Source organism: Daldinia vernicosa (genome assembly GCF_022497035.1).
Source record: "Daldinia vernicosa strain CBS 139.73 unplaced genomic scaffold F5Y00scaffold_14, whole genome shotgun sequence".
Taxonomy (NCBI): domain Eukaryota; kingdom Fungi; phylum Ascomycota; class Sordariomycetes; order Xylariales; family Hypoxylaceae; genus Daldinia; species Daldinia vernicosa.
In genome coordinates, this window is record NW_025953930.1 from 355,617 (window position 1) to 380,306 (window position 24,690).

The 24,690-nt window shown below is 47.2% G+C and overlaps 10 protein-coding genes across 10 annotated transcripts; 5 read left to right on the forward strand and 5 right to left on the reverse strand.

The window, feature by feature from the left end:
• Positions 1–445: 445 nt before the first annotated feature.
• F5Y00DRAFT_232634 (FAD-binding domain-containing protein) lies at positions 446–2,678 on the reverse strand. Its single transcript, XM_048007187.1, has 6 exons — positions 2,247–2,678; positions 1,857–2,191; positions 1,743–1,804; positions 1,593–1,683; positions 1,203–1,536; positions 446–1,011 (listed from the first exon to the last, which is right to left on the reverse strand). Exons 1-6 carry the CDS (start codon positions 2,420–2,422, stop codon positions 531–533), a joined length of 1,479 nt encoding a protein of 492 aa, XP_047866476.1. The 5' UTR covers positions 2,423–2,678; the 3' UTR covers positions 446–530.
• A 251-nt stretch (positions 2,679–2,929) lies between these two features.
• On the forward strand, positions 2,930–4,173 carry F5Y00DRAFT_232635 (UbiA prenyltransferase). Its single transcript, XM_048007188.1, has one exon. The coding sequence runs from the start codon at positions 3,019–3,021 to the stop codon at positions 4,021–4,023; it is 1,005 nt and encodes a 334-aa protein (XP_047866477.1). The 5' UTR covers positions 2,930–3,018; the 3' UTR covers positions 4,024–4,173.
• A 375-nt stretch (positions 4,174–4,548) lies between these two features.
• Positions 4,549–6,089, forward strand: F5Y00DRAFT_232636 (NAD(P)-binding protein). The gene is made up of 3 exons (XM_048007189.1): positions 4,549–5,248; positions 5,396–5,550; positions 5,628–6,089. Exons 1-3 carry the CDS (start codon positions 4,780–4,782, stop codon positions 5,991–5,993), a joined length of 990 nt encoding a protein of 329 aa, XP_047866478.1. The 5' UTR covers positions 4,549–4,779; the 3' UTR covers positions 5,994–6,089.
• Positions 6,071–7,191, reverse strand: F5Y00DRAFT_232639 (uncharacterized protein). The gene is made up of 3 exons (XM_048007190.1): positions 7,040–7,191; positions 6,493–6,946; positions 6,071–6,410 (listed from the first exon to the last, which is right to left on the reverse strand). The coding sequence occupies exons 1-3, from the start codon at positions 7,081–7,083 to the stop codon at positions 6,183–6,185; spliced, it is 726 nt and encodes a 241-aa protein (XP_047866479.1). The 5' UTR covers positions 7,084–7,191; the 3' UTR covers positions 6,071–6,182.
• A 1,130-nt stretch (positions 7,192–8,321) lies between these two features.
• Positions 8,322–9,464, forward strand: F5Y00DRAFT_260424 (GroES-like protein; the record flags this gene model as incomplete). The annotated part of the gene is made up of 3 exons (XM_048011012.1): positions 8,322–8,460; positions 8,522–8,532; positions 8,598–9,464. 3 exons carry the CDS (start codon positions 8,322–8,324, stop codon positions 9,462–9,464), a joined length of 1,017 nt encoding a protein of 338 aa, XP_047866480.1.
• Positions 9,465–9,903: 439 nt separating this feature from the next.
• On the reverse strand, positions 9,904–11,198 carry F5Y00DRAFT_232641 (NAD(P)-binding protein). Its single transcript, XM_048007191.1, has 2 exons — positions 10,607–11,198; positions 9,904–10,539 (listed from the first exon to the last, which is right to left on the reverse strand). The coding sequence occupies exons 1-2, from the start codon at positions 10,898–10,900 to the stop codon at positions 10,039–10,041; spliced, it is 795 nt and encodes a 264-aa protein (XP_047866481.1). The 5' UTR covers positions 10,901–11,198; the 3' UTR covers positions 9,904–10,038.
• Positions 11,199–12,756: 1,558 nt separating this feature from the next.
• Positions 12,757–14,044, forward strand: F5Y00DRAFT_268301 (uncharacterized protein; the record flags this gene model as incomplete). The annotated part of the gene is made up of 3 exons (XM_048012230.1): positions 12,757–13,205; positions 13,280–13,348; positions 13,414–14,044. Exons 1-3 carry the CDS (start codon positions 12,898–12,900, stop codon positions 14,042–14,044), a joined length of 1,008 nt encoding a protein of 335 aa, XP_047866482.1. The 5' UTR covers positions 12,757–12,897.
• Positions 14,045–15,124: 1,080 nt separating this feature from the next.
• Positions 15,125–16,165, reverse strand: F5Y00DRAFT_232642 (translation machinery-associated protein). Its single transcript, XM_048007192.1, has 2 exons — positions 16,055–16,165; positions 15,125–15,958 (listed from the first exon to the last, which is right to left on the reverse strand). The coding sequence occupies exons 1-2, from the start codon at positions 16,066–16,068 to the stop codon at positions 15,379–15,381; spliced, it is 594 nt and encodes a 197-aa protein (XP_047866483.1). The 5' UTR covers positions 16,069–16,165; the 3' UTR covers positions 15,125–15,378.
• Positions 16,166–16,281: 116 nt separating this feature from the next.
• Positions 16,282–17,416, reverse strand: F5Y00DRAFT_232643 (uncharacterized protein). Its single transcript, XM_048007193.1, has 2 exons — positions 16,801–17,416; positions 16,282–16,713 (listed from the first exon to the last, which is right to left on the reverse strand). The coding sequence occupies exons 1-2, from the start codon at positions 16,906–16,908 to the stop codon at positions 16,576–16,578; spliced, it is 246 nt and encodes an 81-aa protein (XP_047866484.1). The 5' UTR covers positions 16,909–17,416; the 3' UTR covers positions 16,282–16,575.
• A 2,242-nt stretch (positions 17,417–19,658) lies between these two features.
• On the forward strand, positions 19,659–20,653 carry F5Y00DRAFT_252245 (uncharacterized protein; the record flags this gene model as incomplete). The annotated part of the gene is made up of 2 exons (XM_048009917.1): positions 19,659–20,013; positions 20,094–20,653. The coding sequence occupies 2 exons, from the start codon at positions 19,659–19,661 to the stop codon at positions 20,651–20,653; spliced, it is 915 nt and encodes a 304-aa protein (XP_047866485.1).
• Between the last annotated feature and the right edge of the window lie 4,037 nt (positions 20,654–24,690).

Consider the following 24,690-nt stretch of genomic DNA (forward strand, 5'->3'; position numbering starts at 1 on the left):
GAGGGCTTTGGGAGTCGGATCTGTAATTTGACAATAAACGGATACCCTGCGTCAGCAACATCTAGAACCTTGAAGTCCTACTAACTAATTGACGTAAGCCTTATTAAGACTTACCTTAAATCTCTCCGGCCACTAGTTACCGGAATTAGCGGACTTCCACGGATGTTCATGGATAATTAGAATTCACGATTGGCCGTTTAAGGTAGGACTGGGATCCTTTTAACTCCTTCGAGCCGTAAAGGCCCGCTCGTTACTAGTAATTCACTAATAGACCCGGCCCTTTTAACGATGGGATCTCAGTAAACAACGGCTAGATCTTGGGAATACCTGTACCTACACGATCTTGCTAGGTATTGTGGCTTTATTAGTATGTCCCTGTGGGTCGGAGTAAGCACTTGAGCAGCACCCCGAGCAAGGGGCTCTCAGACACTAATGTAGGTAAAAATTGGTATACAGATCAATTAACTAACACTACACGAATGTATGTTTTGTACACGGAGACCGTTCCTACCGTTCCTTTTTCCATTACATCATGGGATTTTATAACCCCCTGGGACCAACCTTTGGAAGACCAAGTCAGGGTCGTACTCACGTTGTATCCGCCGGAACTTCCGGACATTATTTGTGCCGTAATGGTCGATGACTTCCTGGTCCCAGCTTGCATCGTTCATGAAAATATACCGCAAATAGTTATCGCTTTCTTCTGCGGCAGCTTGAACCTCGCCGATCAACTGCGTTGAGCCGCTATGTACTACCTCATCATCATCCGGCCATAGCCAACCAGAATCAACTTTGAACCAAGTCTGGTTTACGGCTGTTAGGCCTAACGCGTTACCACCCTTTGAATTACCAGCCTCGACAACGCTGCTGGATATTGGCTGTATGGAGAAGGAGGTAGATCCCGCAGTAGCCGAGCGGATCTTGTCTAGCGCCTTTGATGTAGTTACGATAGAGCCGATCTTATCATACAACTCCTTACTCGGCGTTAAAGTGGTAGTGAACCAATCAATTCTGTACCTGCGTTAGAATACACCTCAGTTGACTAATGGGGCAGGAATGTAGTATGCTGATATATGAAAAGGGGTAAAACCCAACGTAGCAACTTTGACGAAGGGAACTCCGTTTTCTTCAACAAGTTACACACGAAACTGATTGGACTGATACATCACTAGGTAGGATTTGAAGAATTAGCAAACGCATACCTCGGTGGGAGCTGTGCTTGTGCTTGTCCACTAAGGAATTCCGTGAAGGAACTGATGGCTGTAGTGTCGAACGTAGTGTTGATGTGGTAGAACGGCTCAAACGCTATAGGATTCGGCTCCGGCTTCAAGTAGACCAAACTAAGCACAACCCCAAATGACTCGTTAATGGGAAAGCCTTGAAGCATAAAATTTGCGTAAGGATCCTTATTTGGCGCGGTTTGATATTCGAAGGCGGCAGTAAGTAACTCCGGAACGTCTGCTAGCGTGTACCCCCTTATTCCACCCCAGACTTGCTGGACGGGATATGTTAAAAGCTTGAATGTAGTCACAATACCTGTTATATGTCTTAGCTTAGGTAGGTAAATCTTGGGATGTAGGAAACAAACGCACCAAAATTGGTAGCTCCTCCTTTTAAAGCCCAAAACAGATCTTTATTAGTGTTTACATTAGCATAAACCAAAGACCCATTAGCCAGAACAACCTGTAAGGCAGTTAATAATGGTATACTACAAACTACCTAAGGTAAATGTGGAATTATACCTCAAATTCCACCACGTTATCACAAGCTAGACCGTGAAGGTCAGATAAATAGGAGAGGCCGCCTTGTAGTTTAGATGTTAATCGTTGTTCTAAGTTAGAAATTGGAAGACTTACCTCCAAGAATTAGCCCTCCCACACCGACGTCTAACACTCTTCCGCCAACAACAGTGACATTGAATTGATCGAGTTGCTTGTAAACATTCTCCCATTTTTGGCCAGCACCAATGTTGGCCACATTATTCTCAGCATCGTAATCTACGGCATTGAATTTAGAAAGGTCGATCAAGACCCCTTGGTCGATATTTGCGGCCCCGGGCGACGGGGAGTGGCCTCCTGAGCGCACGGCGAAGCTGACGTTGGCATCTACCAACTTAGGGATGACTTTTTGCAAGTCTTCTACGGAGTCCGGCTGGAAAATGCAGCTTGGCGTTTTCCACGCAGTTTGAGACCTTACACTAGTTATTAGCTGCTGTAACCAGATGGATATCATGTTAATAAGCTTACCAATTCTCTGTTCTTAAGGTAGAATATTCCGTATCATTGGGAAAGAGGAGAGCGCTTCCGAAAGCATTATCGAGTTGCTTACATAGTAACAGACTGGGCTCAGAAGTAAGAGCTGCCCCTAGGCAGTGTGAATAAAGCGAGCCGAAGGCGGCTAGGTATGATAGCCGCTTCAGCATAATGTCAAAGTATGACAGCTATCAGTAGTGGACAAATCGACGTTAACCTTGGCTAATGAGAAGCTGTCCTACTTATCAAAACGTCTTGCAAGAGCATTTAACTATGACCATTATCTAACCGCTTCGCATTCGATATCCTAAACAGGCGGCCTACTCTCGCGGTAGCTCGTGGCTGTTGCAGAGTGCTATGACTGCGCCTTGGTCGAACATTGGAATCTTGAGCGAGATACACATCCATCAGTGGGCCCATTTAGGAGTTATCCACGCCACTATGCACATGTGTAAACGGTCAAGGTCAAAATAAGAATAGATTGGGACTATATACGGGCCATGTAACCAAAACTGTTGTATCTCGGTACCTTGATTTTCGGGGCAGGCATAGATTTACAAGATTGGACTAGGCACGACTGCTAGCTTGCTCAAACCTCGGCATCGGGAGTGATAGTTGAATATTTAAGTAGGCAAGTATAGCTACCTTTCCCAGAAGCGACTGATATTGAAATATGAGCATGGTTTCGAGACTCCTCTTCAAAATCGACACTACTGAAAGCCTACCTACCTGTAGTTAACCAAGCCCGAAGCGCCAGTTTTCCGCCATGGCAACTAGTGAGCTTCACGAGAAAGTACCTTTGCAGGAAAGTACCGGCAACGACGGGCTGGGCCAGCAATATGGAGGTGGTCATACGGGTAAATGGGTTAGTCGCCTCCCGCCATCGATGATTCCATACATACAATTGGCTCGGCTCAGCCCCCCTGTTGGGCTCATCCTCATCTATATTCCGCATTTCCTTGGTATTCTCCACTCGGCCATCCTGCACCAGGGCTCAAGTCCCGCAGCCCTATGGACTGCCGCCGTCCTGCTGCTTGGGGGCAGTTTCTTCTGCTCCAATGGCGCGCATAGTTGGAATGATCTAATAGATACCTCTGTCGACAAGTTGGTTGCTCGGACTCGCAATCGTCCTATTGCGCGAGGTGCGATCTCACCCCGGGCCGCCTTCATTTTCACCATGACGCAAGCCGTTAGCGCTGCAGTATTCCTTCTCGGCTTTCCAAAGCAGAAGGTTGCAGTCTATTGGGCGGCACCGAACATCGTCGCTACGATATACTACCCCTACGCGAAACGTCATACCTATTTCGCTCAGTTCGTGCTGGGATTCTGTCTTTCGTGGGGTGTTTTCATGGGTGCTCTGGCGATGGAGGCGGATCCCCTGGAGAATTATTCAACTGCGTTCCTGTTCCTTGCATGCATCCTTTGGACGGTTATCTACGACACGATATACGCACATCAGGATGTCAAGGATGACACTAAAATAAACCTGAAGAGTATGGCGGTCCTATGTGGGAATAAGACAAAGTACTTACTCTGGGTCCTTTTGAGCGGTATGCTGGGTCTGCTTTCTGCAAGTGGTTACCTAGCCCGGATGGGACCCTGGTATTACATCCTGGCGGTTGGGGGCTGCTTCGCGTCCTTGGGAATAATGATCTTGAATGTGGATCTCGGGGATTCGCTAAGTTGCTGGTTGTGGTTCAGATATGGATTCTGGCTTGCCGGGGGGTCAATGACGATTGGGTTACTTTCGGAATACCTACTAAGATTTTAAAGAGGTACCTATAAGGGATTACAAGTTCGATTTACGATGGAACCCCTCAGAAGCAACTTAGGCGGCCGAAGACGCTCCGGCATTATTCTTTGGTTTAGGTAACTAGGATGGGGTTCCTCTATAAGCATCGTGGTAGAGTCGCATCGACGCATATGTTGTTTAGGAATAAAACTCCAAATTTCAGCAAATCCGGGTACCAACAGCTGCATCTAGGTGGTATTTCAGCAACACGTGTTGAGCTTAAAAACAGGTTCTTTCTCCAGTGGAGCCTGAAATAAGCACCAAAGCTTACAAGGTCGTAATATCATGCTACTTATATGCAACTCTCTCGGTAAACCACCTATAATGAGCCTATCTCTATGGGTAATAAATAGAGGTAGCTTAATAACTTGGAGGTATATGTAGATCCTGAAGATACTTAGGTACATGGTAATATTTTAGTTTCCCGAAAAGGTATGCGGGACCTCACTTGGCTCCATGTGAATGGTCAGATTCTTATGGGGCATATCTCTTAGGTGGTACTCATTTACGGTAGGCAAACCGTTTTTATTCGGTAACTCGAAATCTCAGTTTAGTATCACCGTTATTGTAGGACCGCCAAGATCAATAACCAATAAACCTTGGCCCCCTATTCATTGGTTTGTAATAACGTGCTGATATTTCCCAAGGTCAAAATCCCTTCGGGCCCTTCTAGCTTGAGATAGGCTTCCGAATATCCCCCTGTCTCGCCTCTCCAGCTAAGACAGCGCGTTCAACATGATAGGATCTGTTCTTATCACAGGGGCCAATGGGTCCCTTGCAATACATGCTGTTGATCATCTCCTCCGTCATCATCCAGAATATGCTGCTATCTTAACCGTACGAGATATTGATGACGCCAACAGCAAGAGACTGCGTGAGATAATATCGAAATACCCAAACGCGAAGACATTTATCCACCAGCTTGACCTTGCTGACCTCTCCGCCGTTCATGATTTCGCCAGCAAAATTCAGAAAGAGGTAGCTGACAACTCGTATCCCCCACTTAGCGCCATCATCGCCAACGCTTATTATTGGAATCTCGTCCGCGACCCTGAGCTCACAAAAGATGGATACGAGAAAACCTTCCAGATTGGCCATATCGCCCATGTAGCTCTAGTGCTACGTCTCCTAGGGAGCTTTGGACCAGAAGGTGGAAGAGTTGTGCTTTTTTCGAGCGATGCACACTGGCCCGGCAAAAACTCTTGTTAGTATCTTCCTTCGTATCATCATAATCCTAGCTTAGCTTCCGTTATATCGATCGATACCCCCACGTTTTCCGTAGGAACCGAGAATTAAGCTGCCGCTTAGTTTCTGCCGAGTCGCTAGACCGCGACTAACGTTGTCAATACAGTGGAGAAATACCCTCCAGCAATCCCGGAGGACCTCGAACAGCTCGTGAAGGCCGATGCTGGGGCCGACAAGACAGGTCTTGGATTCCAGAAGTATGCGAATACAAAGTTGGCAACTGTGGCATGGTCGTATGCATTGGATAGGCATTTGAAGAGAGTTAGTAGCTATCCTAGAATGCTTGCGGTTTAATATGCCAAAAGTTACATACGAATGGCCTTATTAATGTTTAACAGGACCCGAGTTTAAATAAGATCACGGTAGTAGCAATTAATCCGGGGAACCTAATCGACTCACGCGCGCTTCGGGTTAACACTCCAAAACCGTTCACGTACATGCAGAAGTTCGTTCTTCGACCTCTTCTACCCCTGATTCGACTAAAGGACCATACGGCGCGCCTCTCAGCCTCAGCCGGTGCAGACGTTATCGAGCTAGCTGTTAACTCGAAATACGTGGGCCAGGCGGGTTATTATACTCTTCTGGAGAAGGACGAAAGTTCGCCGGAGAGCAAAGAGGAACAGAAGCAGGAAGCGTTGTGGGTGAGGAGTTTAACTTGGGCCAGGATCAATAAGGAGAACACTTCTTTGGCTCTTGACTCCTAATATAGTAATAACATCTAGCTCTTGAAGTGGTTACTTTATAGAGGAGGACTTAATTTACCGCATAGAATGCTACGGAGCTTAGTAATACTTTGATATTGATCCATATCATTTATGATGGCTTCTAAACGTATACCTACCTGTATCTGAGTTGAAATCATGTAGAAAACGGTCGCATATAAGACTGATTGCTCAACTTGAGTGCCTACGATCTGCGAATCGTCTCTGAAAATATGAAGACTCCATCTTCTCACAGGCCAGTTGCCAATTTTCTTCGGTCAGCCATTCGCGATAGAACGGCTGGTATCTTAATAAACCCCCAAGCCACCTTCCAACCAAGATACTAACGGCTTGGGAAATCCTATGCCTGAAAGGAACCCACCACGGCAACGACAGATATGATCCTCCTGCGTCGAATGTCTGTTTATACCTATTAGCAATATAAATAGGATATACCAAGACTAGACACGGGGAAAAGGGAGGTTGAAGCCTATTAACTCACCGACACGACTTGAATGGGATCAACTTTCTTGCCACCAATCACAACCTCGTCCTGGTACGCATACCAACTCTGGAAAAATACGTTATCAAGTTTAAAGGCCTTTAATGTCTGTTGGCCTGAAAGTAGAAATTTCGTCGTGCTATCTAGCGTCGACGCGGCTTCTTTCTGTGCATCTTGAGAAGGAATTGGTGGTGGGTATAGCCGATGGTCGACCCATGGTCGTAGACAAAACTCGCCATCGCTTGGACTCAATATGACTTCACGTCCGTTTACCTCTACAGCCAAGCAGCCCGTCAATACCTGCACGTACTCTTCCTGATACGGGTGGAAATGAAGAGGAGGCTTCTGCGATCCTAAAGCGATGAGACGCGGGTGAGCTAGATCGAACGTCACTTCGAAAGCAAAAGAGCGATGCGGATGGTTCATAACACGGGTGCTTATGGCGCCTTCAAAGCTAATACGTTTATCCGGTCAGAAGGCAGAAATTGGTGATCCGAGTATCATATTAAAAATACTATAGCAAAGAGAAAACAAAGGAGGTACATACCCCGTAAAAGTCAAATCAGAATCTGAGTAAGGAATATTCTCCATCTTTATCGCTAGGGGGGCGCAAGACGACGAAAAAAGGTATTTTCTAGTTATAATGTCTTCGAAGAAATAGGTATTCGGATAAGGCACGCTATGAACGTGCGATTGAAATACCCAGGTATTTATCACTAAAATATCTAATTATAGTTCGAAGACAGGTAACAGGTACTGTGACATTCTATGTATACTACAAGTCAATTGTCTTTAAAGCTTATCGATAAAGCTCAAGTGTCTGTATCTGTGTATGTAGATGCCGAGGCTGCTAAATAGTAGCGGCGTATTATGTAATCTTATTGTTCGGATATGACGGTGTTGTGACCATGCTCGATGTTCGAAGAATTGCTTGTTTAGGTACCTCTTTTAATGTTTTGGTGAATAATTAAATACCTGTAAGTCCATCTAAATACATTAGATAGACCTGTACACGGTGTGCATTGTTCTATAAAAGCGGCATTATGTGCTAAATGTGAAGCTTCTTTTCTTGTTCTTTTACCATACACTAAACTCGAACCCCTATCCCTACATTTCTCTGATTCATTCTTTTTTAAAAAATGATTTTGATAGATCATTCTACTACATTCTTTTCTACGTAGCTATTTATAAGTCAATGAGATATTTAATTGCCGGGCAGGCAAAAATTTCGTGTACATAGTGGATTAATGCCTACCTGTCGGGATTCTAGAACAAAGAACATTCATGTAAATACGAGCCATAGGCTCGTCAGATAGGTTAGAGTTCCTCGCGGAACAACGAAGTTGTTTCCATGCTGTTTGGTTCCACCTCTTGACACTACCTAGGTAAATACCGTAGATCGAGTGGAAAGGCTTCGATCTCTGATAAAGGTAGACGTTCACAAGTTGGTTTATAGCGGCAGCGTTAGAATCCCATCACCATGACAAGACCCTGATCACAAATCTTGAGAAATTGAATTAAGCTAACTTTAGATTGTGGGCCTTTGCCTTCTGAAGTCCACAACCTCTTACCGCCCGTGGAAGAATTTCGAATCAGGTCAAACAGCTAGTTTTAATCTCTACACTAAATGCGGGCTATTCCGCGCTTACAGCTCAACGTCATTGATGAAGACGATTTGCAAGGTTAGGAGTTATGGGTATGTGAAAAACTTTCATCATGCTTGTATATATAAGATAGTTGAGCTACTTGTTTGTGAATTACACGACTTCTATCATCCATATAACACTTCCGAGCCCGTTTATACCCATCCTTAGTAAGTTGGTAGAAACATGTCGTCTGGCTTTACCTTTACAGTTTTCAAAGGCCATAAGTCTGGTACGCCTAAGCAGGCCACTACGACTAAACCAGACCCATTATCGGAAGATTACGTCCTAGTTGAAGTCACGGCTTCTGGACTATGTGGAACTGGTAAGTGTTGTGTTAGGTCCATGAAACTCGAACAAGTTGACAACTGACTTATGAAATATAGATCTCCATTACGTATGTAATGCTTTTTACGCGGTCTAGGCGTAGTGATGTAAGAGTTTCGCTGACATACCATCTAGAGAACTCATGACATGGTCCTAGGACACGAAGGAGTTGGTAAAGTCCAGGCAACAGGACCAGCATGCAAATTATTAAAGAAAGGCGACAGAGTTGGCTGGGGTTACGAGCATGACTCTTGCGGTCTCTGCCAGCTATGCCTGAGCGGCAACGAGACATACTGTCACAAACGTGCTGTGTACGGAACCGCAGACCGGGACCAAGGCAGCTTCGCAACGCATGCAGTTTGGAGAGAGGCTTTCCTGTTCAGGATTCCTGATGAGTTGTCAGATGAGGATGCTGCGCCTATGCAATGTGGCGGAGCCACCGTTTTCAACGTTCTACACTCCAACAGCCCCCTCCATACAGAAACTGTCGGTATAATGGGAGTTGGTGGTCTTGGACATCTAGGAATCCAATTCGCTTCCAAGATGGGATGCCGCGTTATTGTTCTATCCGGAACTGAATTGAAGAAGGACGAGGCTATGCGATTAGGAGCGCACGAATTTGTCACCATGAAGGGCAAGAAGGTGCTTGAAGTGTCACAGCCGCTGAACCGCTTGCTTGTGTGCACTTCTGCTCAGCCTAATTGGGAACAGGTTATCCCTATTCTGGCTCCCGGAGCATGGATTCACCCCCTTTCGGTCGACGAGGGCAATTTCGAAATCCCCTATTTACCCCTTATAACTGACGCCATTACCGTCCAAGGATCCACTGTTGCTCCGAGATATATTCACCAACGTATGCTGGAGTTTGCTGCCCTGCACAATATCAAGCCTATCGTTGAAACCTTCCCGATGACGGAAGTTGGTATTAGGGAGGCCATGGAGAAGTTGGAACAAGGCCATATGCACTTCCGCGGAGTTCTGAAGCCCGAGTTAGCCGCCTGATCGGAACGAGTTATTCGAGCTTGGGGAGGATTACATAGTACGAAATATTCGGCTATATGAGGCATGACTTTAATTATAGATGGTAATCACACAGACTGGGAATTGAGAGAGGTCAAAATGCTGGTTTCAGGGGTGAGTGGAATTGGAAGCTGCGCCACGAATTAATTCAATAGAACCAATTCCATACCAGGGACAATATATCTGCTATACTTACCAACATTATGAAGAAGTTCGTAGAATAATTGCCCCATTATAGATTTCATGAAAATATTTTCATTGCCACTCATCGTCTACGTTACCAGCTATAGCCCTTTATATATGCGTGACGTCTGGGAAGCCTTTGAGCAGTAGAGCAATCTTCGACGCATGTTTGTATGTGCAGCCGAATACTTGATTGTTTAACAAAAAGGGGAGGGTGAATACAGCCGATATCTCATTATTAGAGATTGAAGTTTCATATTTTGTATTACTCAGCCTAGGTAGATAGGTGCCAAACGAGTGAAGTATATTAAGGGCTGGAATTCCCCCTCTGCCCCCAAAAATTGCCTTTGGTGGATGGTATGCCGTGCTTAAACTAAGGTTTATAGAAAGGTTCTCCTTCAGCACAATCCTCCCCTTGCTCAATACATCTTTTCACTGCTGCATCCGGATCCTCATCGCCATCTAGTATATCCAACCATGAAGTCTTGAGATTCGGAGAATCGAGTAGCAAAGCCGTAACGTACGCAAGGGACGGACGACTCGTCGTTCCTGCTACTCGCGGATACTTCCCCAGGGCAACGCCGCCAACGGGCTCCATTGTCAATACGCCTGGGCGGAGAGAAACTGCTGCGAAATCCTTTCTTTTCTTCCCCTCCTCCCACAGCACCTTATCCGCTACGATCTTGGCCTCGTAGTATCTGTTCAATGGATTGCGAGTTGTCTTAAGATACTCCTGCCAATGTTCCTCCGTCACCCACGACATCTTTTCATAGCGGCAGCTATTAAATGATATCAATATGAATTTAGTGATCGACGGGGTTGCCACGGATGCGCGAATGAAATGACATGCAGCATCGCGATCGATCGCCTCAGTCTGACAAGATGATGTTAGTACATATCGGACTTAAGTGAAAATTCGGACTTAACGCCGATGCTCATACCCTCTCCGGTGCTCCTTTCCCTGCGGCCCCGGCACTCCAGACGACATAGTCAGGTTTCACTTCATCGATCAAAGTCTTGGCCTGTGCTTCGCTCTTGACGTCCTCGATGCTGCGGACGAGAACATCCAGCTTGCCCTTATGATTAGTCTGTGCTCCAATCTGCTGTAACTCCGCAACCTGGTCTGGACTTCTAATGATACTCGCAACCTCCCATGATCGCTGAAGAAGCATCGGTGTTAGCAACCGAGCTACCTTGCCGTTGCCTCCAAGTAAAAGAACACGATGAGCTGCCATTGTGGTAATAGTTTTCAAGCTAGATCAAGAAGTGAAGTAGTAGTGGTAGTTAGGAAAGACAAACTACGGCGGAAGACTCGGTATATAGGCCAAGGGACCCCCTCAATTAAAGAGCCGGAACCATTGGATATTTGTGCCACAGAGTCATTTAATACGTCAGATATGCTCTTACTAATCAGGCAGCCTGCGGAAAACTCCTTGGGGTTATTAGCCAAGGATGGGTCGTAGCAAATGACGAGTCGGTAAATGTAATCACCATCCGACGCGCATGATAGATCAAGTTGAGGATCTCACTCGTTTGGGGACATGTATGAATAAACGTACTTATTAATAGGTACCTATGGAGAAAAAAAATTGTATGATTCAACTTTTGGTAGGTTTGACAGACACTTACCTCAACGAGGTGTCTAATCATCTCGAAATAGTAAAATTCCAATACCCACTCAGCACATTTTAGCTATCGCATTCAGGATTGGGACAGAGCATGTTTCAAAATGGAACATCCTTAAAAAACTTTTTATGCAAACTCTCTTCATTCAAGTAGACTTTCCCCTAAATTAGGGGAATTCCAACATTTCAGATGAAGTGGATACATAGGTGCATTCACATGAATCCACCCAATCGACTGGCACCGGCGATTGAAGCAATCATCTTCCCCCCGCTCGCCGCTTCAAGGTCACACTATCCCGAAATCCCGGCCCCGGTTAACTTCCTGATTGGTGGATCATGCCGCATCCGGACCTCATCCGGATCGGAGCTCCGACATTACTCGGCCGGTTGATTGAGCAAACCTTCCCTTAACAGGGGCCGGCCCGGCCTTCTATATTATCATATCGCCATAAGCACGGCACTGTGTAGTCCTAGTGAGTGTCACAGCAAAATTTCAATGAGCAGAATTCTGACAAGAATGATATTTGGGGGAAAAAGGAACATGCCTAAATATTATGCCGTTCATTACTGATCTGTCTTATAAGTCCTTTCTCCCCAATCATGTTATCTAAGGAAGTGAACAAGAAATTGCAACGCACCTAAGCTAGAACATGAGAGACCATGAACCCAGCAAAGACTGGACAGCTGATAGGTACAGCATTTTTTTCCTGGGTGACTCAATAGTTCAAGTATTTAACTCGCTGTATTCAAACAAAGCTTAGGTCAGTAGACCAAAATTCTATCCAATGTTGCAATGGCATTAAAACGATTTGTTGCTTAGCACATGGCAAGTTAAGAAGCATGTACAGGATTGGCCCTGATCAAATCCTTGAATGACTATTGGCAAACGATGCTTAGTATTATTCGTACATTCTGTAACTCTCCACGAACCTCAGGCTGCTAGATGATTTGCCAGTAAGTGCTTCAGATGAACTAACTACCTAGGAACTCCATATTGAGTACCTTGCGGGGGGAAACATAACATAATAGCATACAATAGCATCTAGCCTGCGTCCCTGAACAGTTGGTGTGACAACCTCCTCGAAGCTAGTACAGATGACCTAGTACCTATGTTGAGTCCTTAGTAGGTACATACCTCGTGTATGCTAGCTGTTTATCCCTAGTATTTTGGGTCTAGCCTGAGTATTGTGTAGGGGCGCCCTGTACAAGGCTGCGCATAGTTTCCTCCAAAATCCCCTCTTAGTAGGATGTTACAGAGCAGTTACTTCCTTTACCCACTTATGTGCAAACCACCAGAACCTTTTGTAGGCCTACAATTCACAGTGACCTGCGTATTACAGCCCCCCCAAACAAATCGTTGCCTTGAGAGTGGTTGCCATCCTGCTCAGTGATTCTTATTTAAGAAGATAGTTTCTCCTCCACTTTGCATGTTCTTCCCTTCTATCCTTCACCTTCAACCTATTTTACCTTGAGCTCCTCCCACCTGTACTCAAGATATTTCCCATCCAGCCTATCCCCTACCCAAGCCATCTCCAACGCAGGCCTGCCTCTTTACAAGCTTTGGTCTTCGAACTTCATCTCCTATACAAGCCGTCTAACTAACCATCATGGCATCCCCTCCTGGCCCCGCAACCCTTTGGGGAATCTTGGAGTCCGAGCACTCCCCTATCTCTGCTCCGCCTGCAGAGAACATCACCCCTGCAGAGAACATCAGCGTAGGGGTTTTCGACGTTCCGGCTCCTCAGCCCCCGTTGCCTAACCCAGCCCGCGAGCTCTTCGGTGACGAACTAGAGTTGCTCGAAATGCCCCCCTGCGAAGGCAGTTTAATCGCCCGCATTTTCTACCACACTGCTAGTGCAGAGGATTTCATCCGCTTGAATCACGGTCTGTTCAACAATGCCTACCCGCATGTGAGGTATGTATAATATAGAGCTCCCTTTCATTTCCCATATCTATCACTGTGATAACAAAGCTGACGGTCTATTCTAGAGACGTTGCGTGCCCGGGCCTTCTCCTCGTGGAAGGTATCGCTCCTGTGGAGTATCAGCTATTCAACGCGTAAGTATTTTCCGTTATTATATCAGCTTAGTGTATGACGATTACGCTAACAAGCTATCTTACAGCGAGGTTGTAGTCCTAGTTGCGCGTGGAATTACTATCCTGGTGCATGTCGAGATGCTTCGGCCTCTACCCCATTTGTACTGGATGTTCGTCGACCCGCGTGATAACCAACGCCACAGCATTGTCTACGTTCTCGAGAGCGCCGACGTTTGGAAGATTGCCCTCATGGCGGTCTACGGCACTAAAGATTTCCACCTGAACGATCTTCGTTATACCGGAGAGGATTATATTGCAGCAATCCTTTTGGTACAGCAATGGGAGGGCCGACAGTATGTGCTCGACACAATAGTCGGATATTTGAAGACGTACTTTACCCGAGTCGCAATGACTTTACGCAGCGTCGCTGCTCCCGTCCCGGGCCACGAAATCATCGCAAACGCCCATGATCACATATTGGGAGAAATTCAAAGATGCTGGGTCCAATATCAGGGCGTTCACGGACGTTTCCGCACGCTTCCTATGGGGGCATTCGGAACATGGGCCGTGTGTGCAATTTATCCTCCGCACCTGGTCGGTAGAATGCACCATCTAGTTTACGGTTTCCGTCAAGAGATCGCTTTGGCCCTGGCCATCCAGGCAAGCGCCCATATCTTCGACTACTCCCCCGAAGGAGAGCCGATCTTCTTCGAGTGATCAAGGGCTTTTTTCTTTCACTAGACGCCCTCGCACTACACCAATCGCCGTTCGACTCCTGAGAAGTTTTACTCCGAGTCATGATATGTTGACATGACATGTTGACATGATATGTTGAACCATATCTATTGCGCTTTGCTTTTCTATTTGAATGATTCTTTGAAGAGACCACAGCATTCTTATTCGAATTTGAAGGAAAAAAAAAACTTATTATTACTATTATGAAAACTGGACGACATTTGTAATGTTGTAGCCAGATGATTGTACGGTTGATGAATTTCATGGCAAACGAGCAGACTCTTGCAGACATGTTACTCTCGCAGACACGTTACTCTCGCAGACACGTTGATAGCACTTGCTAGTTATAGATAGTTCTTGTTTGCGTTGATCAATCGATTCCTATTCTTAGCCACTAAAATTGGAACATTGCGCGAGCTTCTCCTATTGTGGCTTCCTCCGTTTAACTCGCTGTGGCCTTTTGACTTGGTATCGTAGATCCCTAATACCCGGCTTAAGCTAAGTAGCCAAACACCCCCTAGTACCCTTTTACTATACAAGAATATTAACTCTTACAGGAATCAGTTGATTTATTAGTACCAATATGGATAGATATAGCCCACAGGGTTAGACATCTTCAAGATAGCGCATTGTGATTTTCATAGCATGTTTTGGATGGGGCTTTTGGTCTAAGGTGATAAGCGAGTAGCTTTAGTAGAGGTCAAAGAATCTCACTGACATAGACAACTGTAATACACATTAAAGCAAACTTTTATTGTAGCTTCTTTAGCACTTTACCCCTTTTCGGAGCATTCCGGTGAATTTGCCGGAGGCAAAAGTTAAGCGGGGCTCCGATCCGGTTTGCATCGCGGCCCCACTTCGGAGGTAGCAAACATAATGCATATAAGAAAATGCAAACAACCTTCTCAAACAGAGTCTAGTCTAATACATAGGGTCAATTTGAAATTTCTATTGGAAGAATATTTCAAATTGATCGACTAGCTATCTGATCATTATAAACCCGACACAGGTATCCTTGCAGATTAGTATCAATCCAATATTCTATTCTGTGTGCACGTCTCACCGGAACCATATCCCATCGAAATGCAATTAATAAAAATACCTCTGATTCACTTTCATATTCTGATCTCTTCGCCTCTTCAGAACCTTCATAGAATTGTATGTAAATATAATTGGCCCTAGTAGTACGAATTCCTCGGATAGTAACGCTTCTCACAACTGAGAGAGCTTCATCGAGACCCCCGGACCAGTGCACGTGCCTCATGTAATGATACTCGCTTAACCAGCAAATCGACTACACTCCACCGCGACTCACTCTAGTCCGTAGTGAGCCTCCATAACCCATCGCCCAGATAGTGCGCATCCTCGATAACGGGACCTTTACCCTTCTCTTTGACCTCCTTGGTGCCCATGACCAAGAATCCCACGGCGCATGCCTCGAGCTTCCCCTCGGCTCGGACCACCACGGGCTCTCCCTTCTCCAACTCCCTGGTCCACCTCTCGTCTTCGTCTAGACCCTCCTTCCCCTCTTCGGTGCTGACGCCGCTGGGTAATCTGCCGCCAGCGCTTGTCAGACCGGGCGCCATGAGTGTGGCTCCGGACAATACGAAGCGAATCGCTCCGCGGTCTATGCGTATACTAGGAAAGGCGTCTGGGAAGCGGTGGACGAGGCGTAGGTGCGGTAGCAGCGTTGTCGTATCCTGCTGGAAGAAGAGCGGCTGGGAGTCTAACACGTACAGTGTGCAGCGATCGGGAAGCTTCATGGCCTCGAGCGACCCTTTCTTCGGTAGGATCTCATCGATGTAGGGGTTTAACAGCGGGTATGTCGACAGTAAGGACTGGCGCAAAGATCGTTGGACCGACGACTTTAGCTTGGATTTGGGCGCGGCGGTTATTCTATTTGTTGGTAAAGTGGGATGATTAGCTAGATCATAATCACCGAAAACTCTGGTTAAGAAAGTTAGGATATGCTGAGAGGAGAGGAATGCTTACTCTCTCTTGAACATCTTGGCGAGTCTAGGGTCAATTGGCTATTATGCGATTTTAGGGGTTGTCAAATAATAGTCTGAATCGATATTAAATGATGTTTAGAGTAGAAGCTCGTGAAAGTTTGGAGGGGCATTTGGATGAAATGCCCCGCAATCATAGTTCCATAGTTCCTAGTCCAAAGCAGCAAAGCGCGGGGCAAACTCGACCCCTCGAAAGCTCCCGGTCTAGCGGGGGCATACGGTATTGTATTGTACAAAGGTACTTGCTATCAACAACCTTAATGACCATCATTCATTTACGCTGCACGTCGCGGATCAGTCCATCTAAAATGGACAAATAAAACTACGTCAAAGATATTGTTGCTAATGATTAGGTAATTAATTGCTAGTCATTCTTATTGCCGATATTCAAGGGTACTAAGTAGGTAGGTTACGCATAATGTTCCTTTCCGGCGAACCCCTCCATTCCGAACTCAACGGCTTCATCTCCGTCATACAAAGGTGTAAATTGCCTAGGTAAAATGTTTAACCATGTTGTACATGGCTTACAGTGCCGTCGTCCTTGACATGAACATTCAGTCGATCCGGGACGAAGTCCTTAGTCACCATCATGCCAGGTTGAATGACACGGCATTTCTGGGGGAGATCTCTTTTGCAGAAGTTCTAGAATTTGCATGTGTTAGCTGGTATCTTCATGCGTATAAATGATTCTATTTGGGAGAGATATGATGAGAGAAAGTTGGTACATACCGTCTCGCTGTGATCATTCTCGGATACTGTCTTTCCTACTAGCTTGCCAGACCACTCCGTAGTCTTGTCCTGAGAGTTATCGGTGATTCCTGGGACGACGAGAGGCATTTTGGCAGGTTTAGTGTTGAGCGATTTCGTAAATAGATGTTGATATTTTGATAGTGGTTATGAGTGTATCTGCTTAGTCCAGGATTTGTAGACTCTAGGTGAAGGAAAAGATGTTGTGTCTTCTATGTAAGGGTAAGGCAACTGGGCAAGCAGCAATCTGGAATGTATGTTTTGCGGCTGCCTCGTATCCAATGACGTATACATCTATTTAAACAGGGCAGCAGGGCAGTCAGTGCCACTGGAAATCACGTGGGTATCCCCTGCTGCCCCTGTCAACTTAGGTAATCGCTTAGTTCAGTTACTTCCAAAATCTCATATCATAAGTGTATTTTTGAAGATTCATGAGTCAAATGTGTAAACAATATGCATAGGGCCGGGTATAATATCATGAGCTTAACTAAATAGGTGCTTAGATTTTGAGTGACTTTAAGGTAGCCTTAGTTACTCTTTCGTCTACCTTATTAACCTCGTCGTTTCGAATTAAGAAATATAGAAATAGGTAGGCGAACCTTTTACGGAGTCTAGACGTACGATTAGGTACCATAAGTTGAGCACGGAGAGTTCCGGTCCCATTCCTACCGTCAACCTCATCGCGGATAACCGCATTCATATTCTACCAACGACATCTTTATTCTGATATAAAGGTAGATGACGGGAAGTTGCATTAGATAATCTATGGGGGATCCTCCAAGTCATGATTATAACTACCTAACCTACGTACAACAACACTCTCTCATTGAAAACACTACCTCTCCGCTTCAATTCATCCGGTATAAAGCCAGCGAGCAAGGCTAGGGAATCGGGTTTAATTGAATAGGTGAGTGATTATTTCAAAATGTTGAAAACATAATGATTTTGACTTGATTCCCCATCAGGAGGTCTAATTCGCTTATAAAGCAACAAAGACTTGAAATGTCATGATTCCCCTACTTATTAATTAATAGCTGATGGTAAATTCAACATGCACTCTTCGACAACACTCGAAGCGTATCAAAAAAAATCTCCGAAAACACACCTAAAGCCAACCGGCATTAATGTAGTGTATACAACGTAACGTCGTTCGGCAAATATCTGGGTCGCCGCAAACGATAGCCTAATCAATACCGATTTAGAAGGTATCCTGCAATGCAAGACGCGAACCCAGCAGAATATGCACGTACGCGGGACCAACAGCTGCAGGGCCTGGCCTGGCCTGGCCTTCAGCTTTCTCCGAGCCCCTTGCGGAGCTTCGGCTCAGCCACCGTGCTAGCTCTCCTGCATGGACAAGGGAGGGGGGTAGTGTACAGCCCTAAATCGCCCGACGTGTCCTAGTCCAATTCGCTTGAGGAGGCACTTTACTTCATATAGTGGACTATCGGTGGTGAGGGATATCAAGCACGGGAGGTTTAAAGCCTATCGAGTTACCTCTCGGATACCAAATTGACAGCGGCGCAGGGTAAGTACAGATCGGCATTGCAATAAATGAATTATCCCGAGCTGGTGTGGCTTCCATCCCATAGGCTCGCCTCGACAGGTTCATGGTGTGGGCATTAACAAAAATCTGACATGCAGAGAAGATCAGCTTAGATAAGGCAAAAACCAAGCTTTGGCTGATCCCCCACAATCCGCTCTGGCAGATCGGGCCATTGTCTGTTCTCGTTCGGATTTTTCGGATTCTCCCCGTATTGCATCTGACCTGACCGACACGTTCTGCGTACCCGGGTAGAGAAACACTTGTCTAACAGATCCTCTTATTTCTTTGTACTCTCTCCATGGGGAAACACAGACTTCCTGATTCAATCCCCGACTAATTAAACAGAGTCATCTACCCAATCATGACAGTGCCATGAGGGCTGTGCCGTTTCCGAGCCAGCCGCAACACTCCTGTTTTCTAACGCGAGGGATCGATATGTGATTCGTCCCGCCATGCCGTATGTAGGTCAGCACCAAAATAGGTCACTTACAAAGCCCTCGAAATTCATTTCCGCCCTTTAAGGTACCTCCTAGGTAGGTAGGTAGTTACATCAGGTTACCTTATGTAGTTATCGGCTAGTGTTCTGCTGCGCGATGCAGATGGATATACATACCTATGTATTCCGTAGTACCTATGGCATGTACAATACCTCCGCAGTAGGAGCCCTAGGCACCCGGCAGCGTTGTGAGAGCTACCTAGCTGTTCCCCTTGCCGTTACCTAGCCCTGTAAAAATAGCAGAAGACCCTGAAAAGCATCATGATGGGGCTGGGCTGGACTGGACTGGACTGACTGACTACCTAGCCTAGCTGCATCTGGACAGCATTTAGAAGGATGCGTTTTTCTTACCTACATATTCAGCCAACCCGTACCTCCATCTAGTCAGATCCTCTTCGATTATTTTTCTTCTGGTTTTTTTGTGTTTCCCATCTCCTACCCTTCGTCATTGATGACTTCTGCGCGGCTCACGGGCTCTGATCAATAACTGTTATTCCAGCAGTGACTAGGGCAAGAATCAGGAGATTGAAAACCTGGAGACGGACTAGGAGATAAAATATTCTTGACTACGAGATAAATACTTATCGGGCAAATCGGAACGTGGATTTGTTCGGTTCTAGTTCTTGGGAAGAAACCGCAGTTCGAATTTTGCCTCTAGGCTCCCACCTATTTGGACAACTTATAAAGCTGTTGTCTCGACTGAGCGACATCTAGTTCCATCTTCGTTTGAACAGTCTCGGGACGGTACTTTAGCGTGCTGCTACTTCTCCTGAGCTCTACATCTTACCAACCATCATCATCATGCACGGACGAAGATCGGGTGCCGCGGCCCTCCCGGCCACCCTTTTGCCTCTGCTTCTACTTTTCCCGGCATCGTCTCTCGGCGCTAGTCCGGCGATAGCAGATCGAGCTATGTACATTCGCGATGCCGCTCTAGGACTCTCCGCGGCCGCAGCCTGCGGTGACAAGGGTTCTCTTACGCACTGTTTCCGCAATGTGCCGGAATACGTCGAGGCCGACGACCTAGAGCGATGCTTCCGCAACGCCGGCTGCACGAGCGCCGAGTCCACCATCGAAGCCGCCTTCATCATTAACAACTTCCACAACGGCAAGTCCGTCGCCGAGCTTCGACGGCGAGGGCCTGAACCCGTGCCAGGTGAGGCTTACCTTCAGTGATTAAATACCTAAGTAAGTTGCGGGATATAATACGTGTAGCTAACCAAATATCCGCCATAGCTCCTACACCAGCACCTACACCCGCGCCAGCAGAAACCGGCACATCATCCGCAACCGCCACAGGGGGCGTCTTCACACCCACCATCGAATGCAGCTCCGAAACCACCACCAAAGCGACCTCCTGCCCCATCCAATCCACGGGCAGCGAATCCGGGCAAACCCTCCCGTGCTTCGAGACCGAAGTCCCGACGTCGGTCTGCAAGGCCGAAAACTTCTGCTCGACGGACAAGGACGGCAACAACCTGTGCATGCTACGCCACGACACTCTGGACGTCGGCGAGATCATCGTCACCGTCTTCCTAGCTACGATTTTCGGTCTAGGCTTCGCCACCCTTCTGTTTTTCTGCTGCACCGACAAGATCGCCCAGCGCAAGAAGAAGGCGCGCGCCGAGGCCGCGGCCATCGCCAAGACGGCTTATATGAACGCGGTTGACGAGGAGACTGCTATCCCGCCGAAGCGTGAGCCTAGCGTAGGAACCGGCGGACAGAATCCCTTTGCGGATTCCCCGTACGTGGACGCTTCACAGGATCCCTCGGGACATGCTCCGAGCCACCATTAGTAATGGTGCGTTGGAGACACGTATTCTCAGGAGCTGAAGCGGAGCTAAGTTGAAGAAGAATGGAACGAAGAAAATTGAAGCTGAAGGATGTGTTCATATGGAGCGGAACTGACGAATGAATGATACCATATCATGGAATTAAGCGAAGTCGGGCGTGGCAAGGATATGGAAAACGGGACTTTCGGGCTCATGATATTGTAACTCGCTTAGATACCTCGGATAATTGGTGTTTTCAGTGCGGTTGTCTTTGTCTTTGTTATCATTATGGAGTAAATTTTCCCTCCGCATACCTCTGTGCCCATTGTCTTTTGTTACCCTTTAATAATGCCCTTCTATGATGCGATGACCATTAGCCTTGGCAGATATAATTGAATTCAGCTATAATGAGCTTTGTATGAATCTTAGTCGTTAAGCTATAAGCGGATGTGTTTGTTTTCTCGTAGCTAATACTTGCTCTAATACTTGCTCTTTTGCAATCTGCTATGAGTGAAGCTCTCCTTGGTTAAGACTTCGCATATCGACAGTACACTTACCTAATAAAAATTATAAGTTATAAGTAAAAGACTTAATTAAGGTCCCTATTCACGACTGTGCTCAGCATATAAATTAAACGGGTCTAAAACTTCTCAAGAATAAGCATCTGCGACTCATCCAGCTTCTGGCCGCATTGTTGTGAAATATTATTTTCGCTAATACTGAACAAAAAGCGCTCTAGTATGGATGCTCAACGAGGTTTCCCATTCATAACAATGACCTGCTTAACGGCCCTAAAAATCGGGGGCGAGAGAAAAGGTAAAAAAGACACTCCTTCTCGCGCATCTCTGAAGGCATAGACTACTCCCACGTGCTATGACGACTGTCCCAAAGGATAGTCGACCTATTGGTTACAAACGTGCCGCGACTGCTCACCCAGTAGCGGCCCAAAAGGTACACGATCAACTCCGACGAGCCGGATATAGCTCCGGTTTCATACGGAGAAGAGAATCTCAAAATGAATCCTGGCCTAGACGTCGGCCCATTATCCACCCCCCGCCAGTAACCGAATTACCCTTACCCTGGGTCCTCCTTATTATTCTCAAGATCCTTGGTTCCTACGCCGAGGGACCCGCACGACTTGGCGAACCAACTCCTACAATTGGACTGCTGATCTCGCCGGGAGCTCCCAGCACATTTCGCCCCGAAACCGATCCTCTATCGGCTTCAAAGCGGACGGATAATTTCCCGTCCTCACTGGTCCGCACATCGAAGCTTCCGCCGCCGTTATGTGAGCTTCCTACGGTTTCGCACATATCTAATAACTCCCCTTCAGATACGGGGTCGTGTCCTGGTGGGTTCATGCTATTCACACGACTTTTGATGGCAAGCAGGTCGACATATCCGTTCGTATTGGATCCGAGAGCCTGTAGTTCTTTGCATGCGCTCACAAGCATTTGACGGACAGCAACAGGTCGAGGTTGTGAGGTTCGCATACCAGCGGCAGGAGCACCAAACGAGGGGTTCATTGGCCATGTAGGATTAGGGTTGGCGAAGCCGGGCGGCGGGGAAAACACGTTTGGAGGGCCCCATGTAGTAGTGTTGAGTGGCGAGCCTAGGAACGGATCCATGAACGGCGCGCTTGGGAATGGAACCCGACCTGGAGCGGCGGTGCTTCGTCGAGGGGAGTTTACAGTTTCTAAAGGTACATCCGTGTCGTCAAGTAAGGCGCTGCTGCCGAGATGGTTGCTCACATCATCGATATCGGCTGACAGGTCATGGCTTTTCTGCCCGTGAACCACGCTTCCTGGTCTACCAATTGGTGCTGGTCTGCTAATTGGTTGGGATGGAGCACCGGAGAGAGAATTCGCGTCAAAAGAAGCAGATGTTTGTCGCGAGTGTGAGGGCGGCCGTCCCGATACACTCTCCGGGGAGAAACCTTGATGGGACATATTCGGCGGGGCCTGTTCTGCCGGGTGATGAAAACCGGGGGGCACATGCTGAGTTAGAAAAGATCGACTGCTCATCGGGCCAGGAGCGGGAAAGCCCGGCGGTGTCGGTATGCCACCCACGGGGCGGAAGTTTAAATTTCCAGGAGGGGGGAACATTGGTTCGTGCATTCGATTGAAGCTTGGAGCCATATGTGGAGGTGGTATTCCGGGAGGACCCTGTAGGCTCATGGGTAGTCCAGTGAACGGCCCTTGATGTACACTGGGCGGACTCCTGACTCCTATATGAAGAGGAGATGCCGGATGAGGGATGGGAGTTCCTATATTTACCGGACCGTTAGATGAAGCCTTTCTAGGCGGGCCGATAGGGCCAGGGCTAGTATGTAGCGGAGTTTGGGTGAGTGGCGACACATTCTGGCTTGGACCAGAAGCGGAATGAGAAGCCTGAGAAGCTGATCTCGTTACTTCATGAGATACGGAGCGAGGCTTCATTGGTGTGGGAGCCTTGGGCAGAACGGGAGTTGCAACTGCTATTTGAGGCGACGCGTGATTTGGCGGGGGTTGGTGAGGGAGCACAGGAATCGAGACGGGATGCTGTTTCTTTGCAGGCTGAGTTGGAATAGGGATTATAGGAGCTGCAGCTTTAGCAGCCGCTTTCTCCTTTTCTTCCTGCTTAGACCTTTCCTTGGCGTCCCGGTCAGCCTTTGCCTGGGCTGCTCGTAACTCCTTTTCTCTCTTATCCTTCTCATGCTTCTCTCTCCTTTCTCGAGTCTCGCGTTCCTTAAGCTCACGAGCCTCTTGTTCCTTGCGTCGCTGTTCTTCCTTTAGCTTCTTCTCGCGTTCTTTCGCTTCGCGAGCTTTGCGCTCCTGCTCCAGTTGCTTTTCCTTCTGCTCCTGAGCGCGTCGCTGCCGCTCAGCCTCCTTTTTTAACCGTTCTTCTTCCTCCGCCTTTTTCTGGGCATCTTTCTTCTTCCGCCTTTCTTCCGCCCTAGATCTAGCTTCCTCAACCTTTCTTGCCTCTTCCGCTAAGCGAGCCGCATCTTCTGCTGCTTTGGCGGCATCGCGTCTCGCCTTCTCCTCGATCTGGGCTTGCTTCTTCTGGGCCGCCTTGTCTTTCCGTTTTTGTGCTTCCTTTGCCTTCTTTGCTTTTCGTTGGGTTTCTTGGGTTTCTTCTTCTTGGAGCTCTTCAAGAAGCTTCTCCTGACGTTCCCTGGCGACCTTTTCTCGATATGCGGTCAATACTCTCTGCTCAAACATTCGTGCGGCGAAGATCTGAAACATTCGGCGGCCTTCTTCCATACGTTGCTCTTCAGTCATGGTGTCCTGTATAATTTATCAGCCAGACGGCGCGCCTAGGGTGGATGCTCGCTAACTACCTCTTCCTCTTCATAGTCTTCATCCTGACTATACTCCTCCTCTTCCTCTTCGTCCTCTTCCGACTCCTCATCCTCGAGAGGTGGATGGTTGTGGGGGTTAGGTAGAGAAGCACCATTAACAGTGTGACTGTATGCACCAGCGTAGTGATCTTTAGCATCTTCCTCGCGCGCCATTCTTCGCTCGGCTAGCTGCTCCATCATTTCTATGAACTTCTTGCCGTCGTTCTTGAGTAGATCGTCTGCTACAGTAAGAATGCCGCCTAAAACATGTTATTCAAACACGCTGGACACACGTATGAATCGGGCTCATATGAAGTGTAGCTTACCTTTCACAGTGAGACTTTGACCAAAATTAAAGAAATCGTTAGGATATTGGTCGCGAGGGATCTCTTCAGGCTCATCCTCATCCTCATCCTCGTCATCCAAACCATCTACATCACTATACTCCTCTACTTCATCTTCCTCGTCTTCGTCGTTGTCCACATGTTCCACTATGCGACCATGAGACGGGTGATGGTTCGAAAATCTAGATGGAAGGGCTCCGGGGGGATGTAGTCCGCTCATAGGTCCGAATCTCTTAGGTTCGAACATAGGGGGCGCATTAGGATGGTTGTGAGGTTGATTCGCAAATGATTCCAACTCTTGATAGTAAGCATCGTAGAGACCCTCTAATTCTTCCTCGATTGCCGTCCGTTTGCGCCCGCAGACAGAACAGCTGCATGTGTGCTTCTGCTGTTCC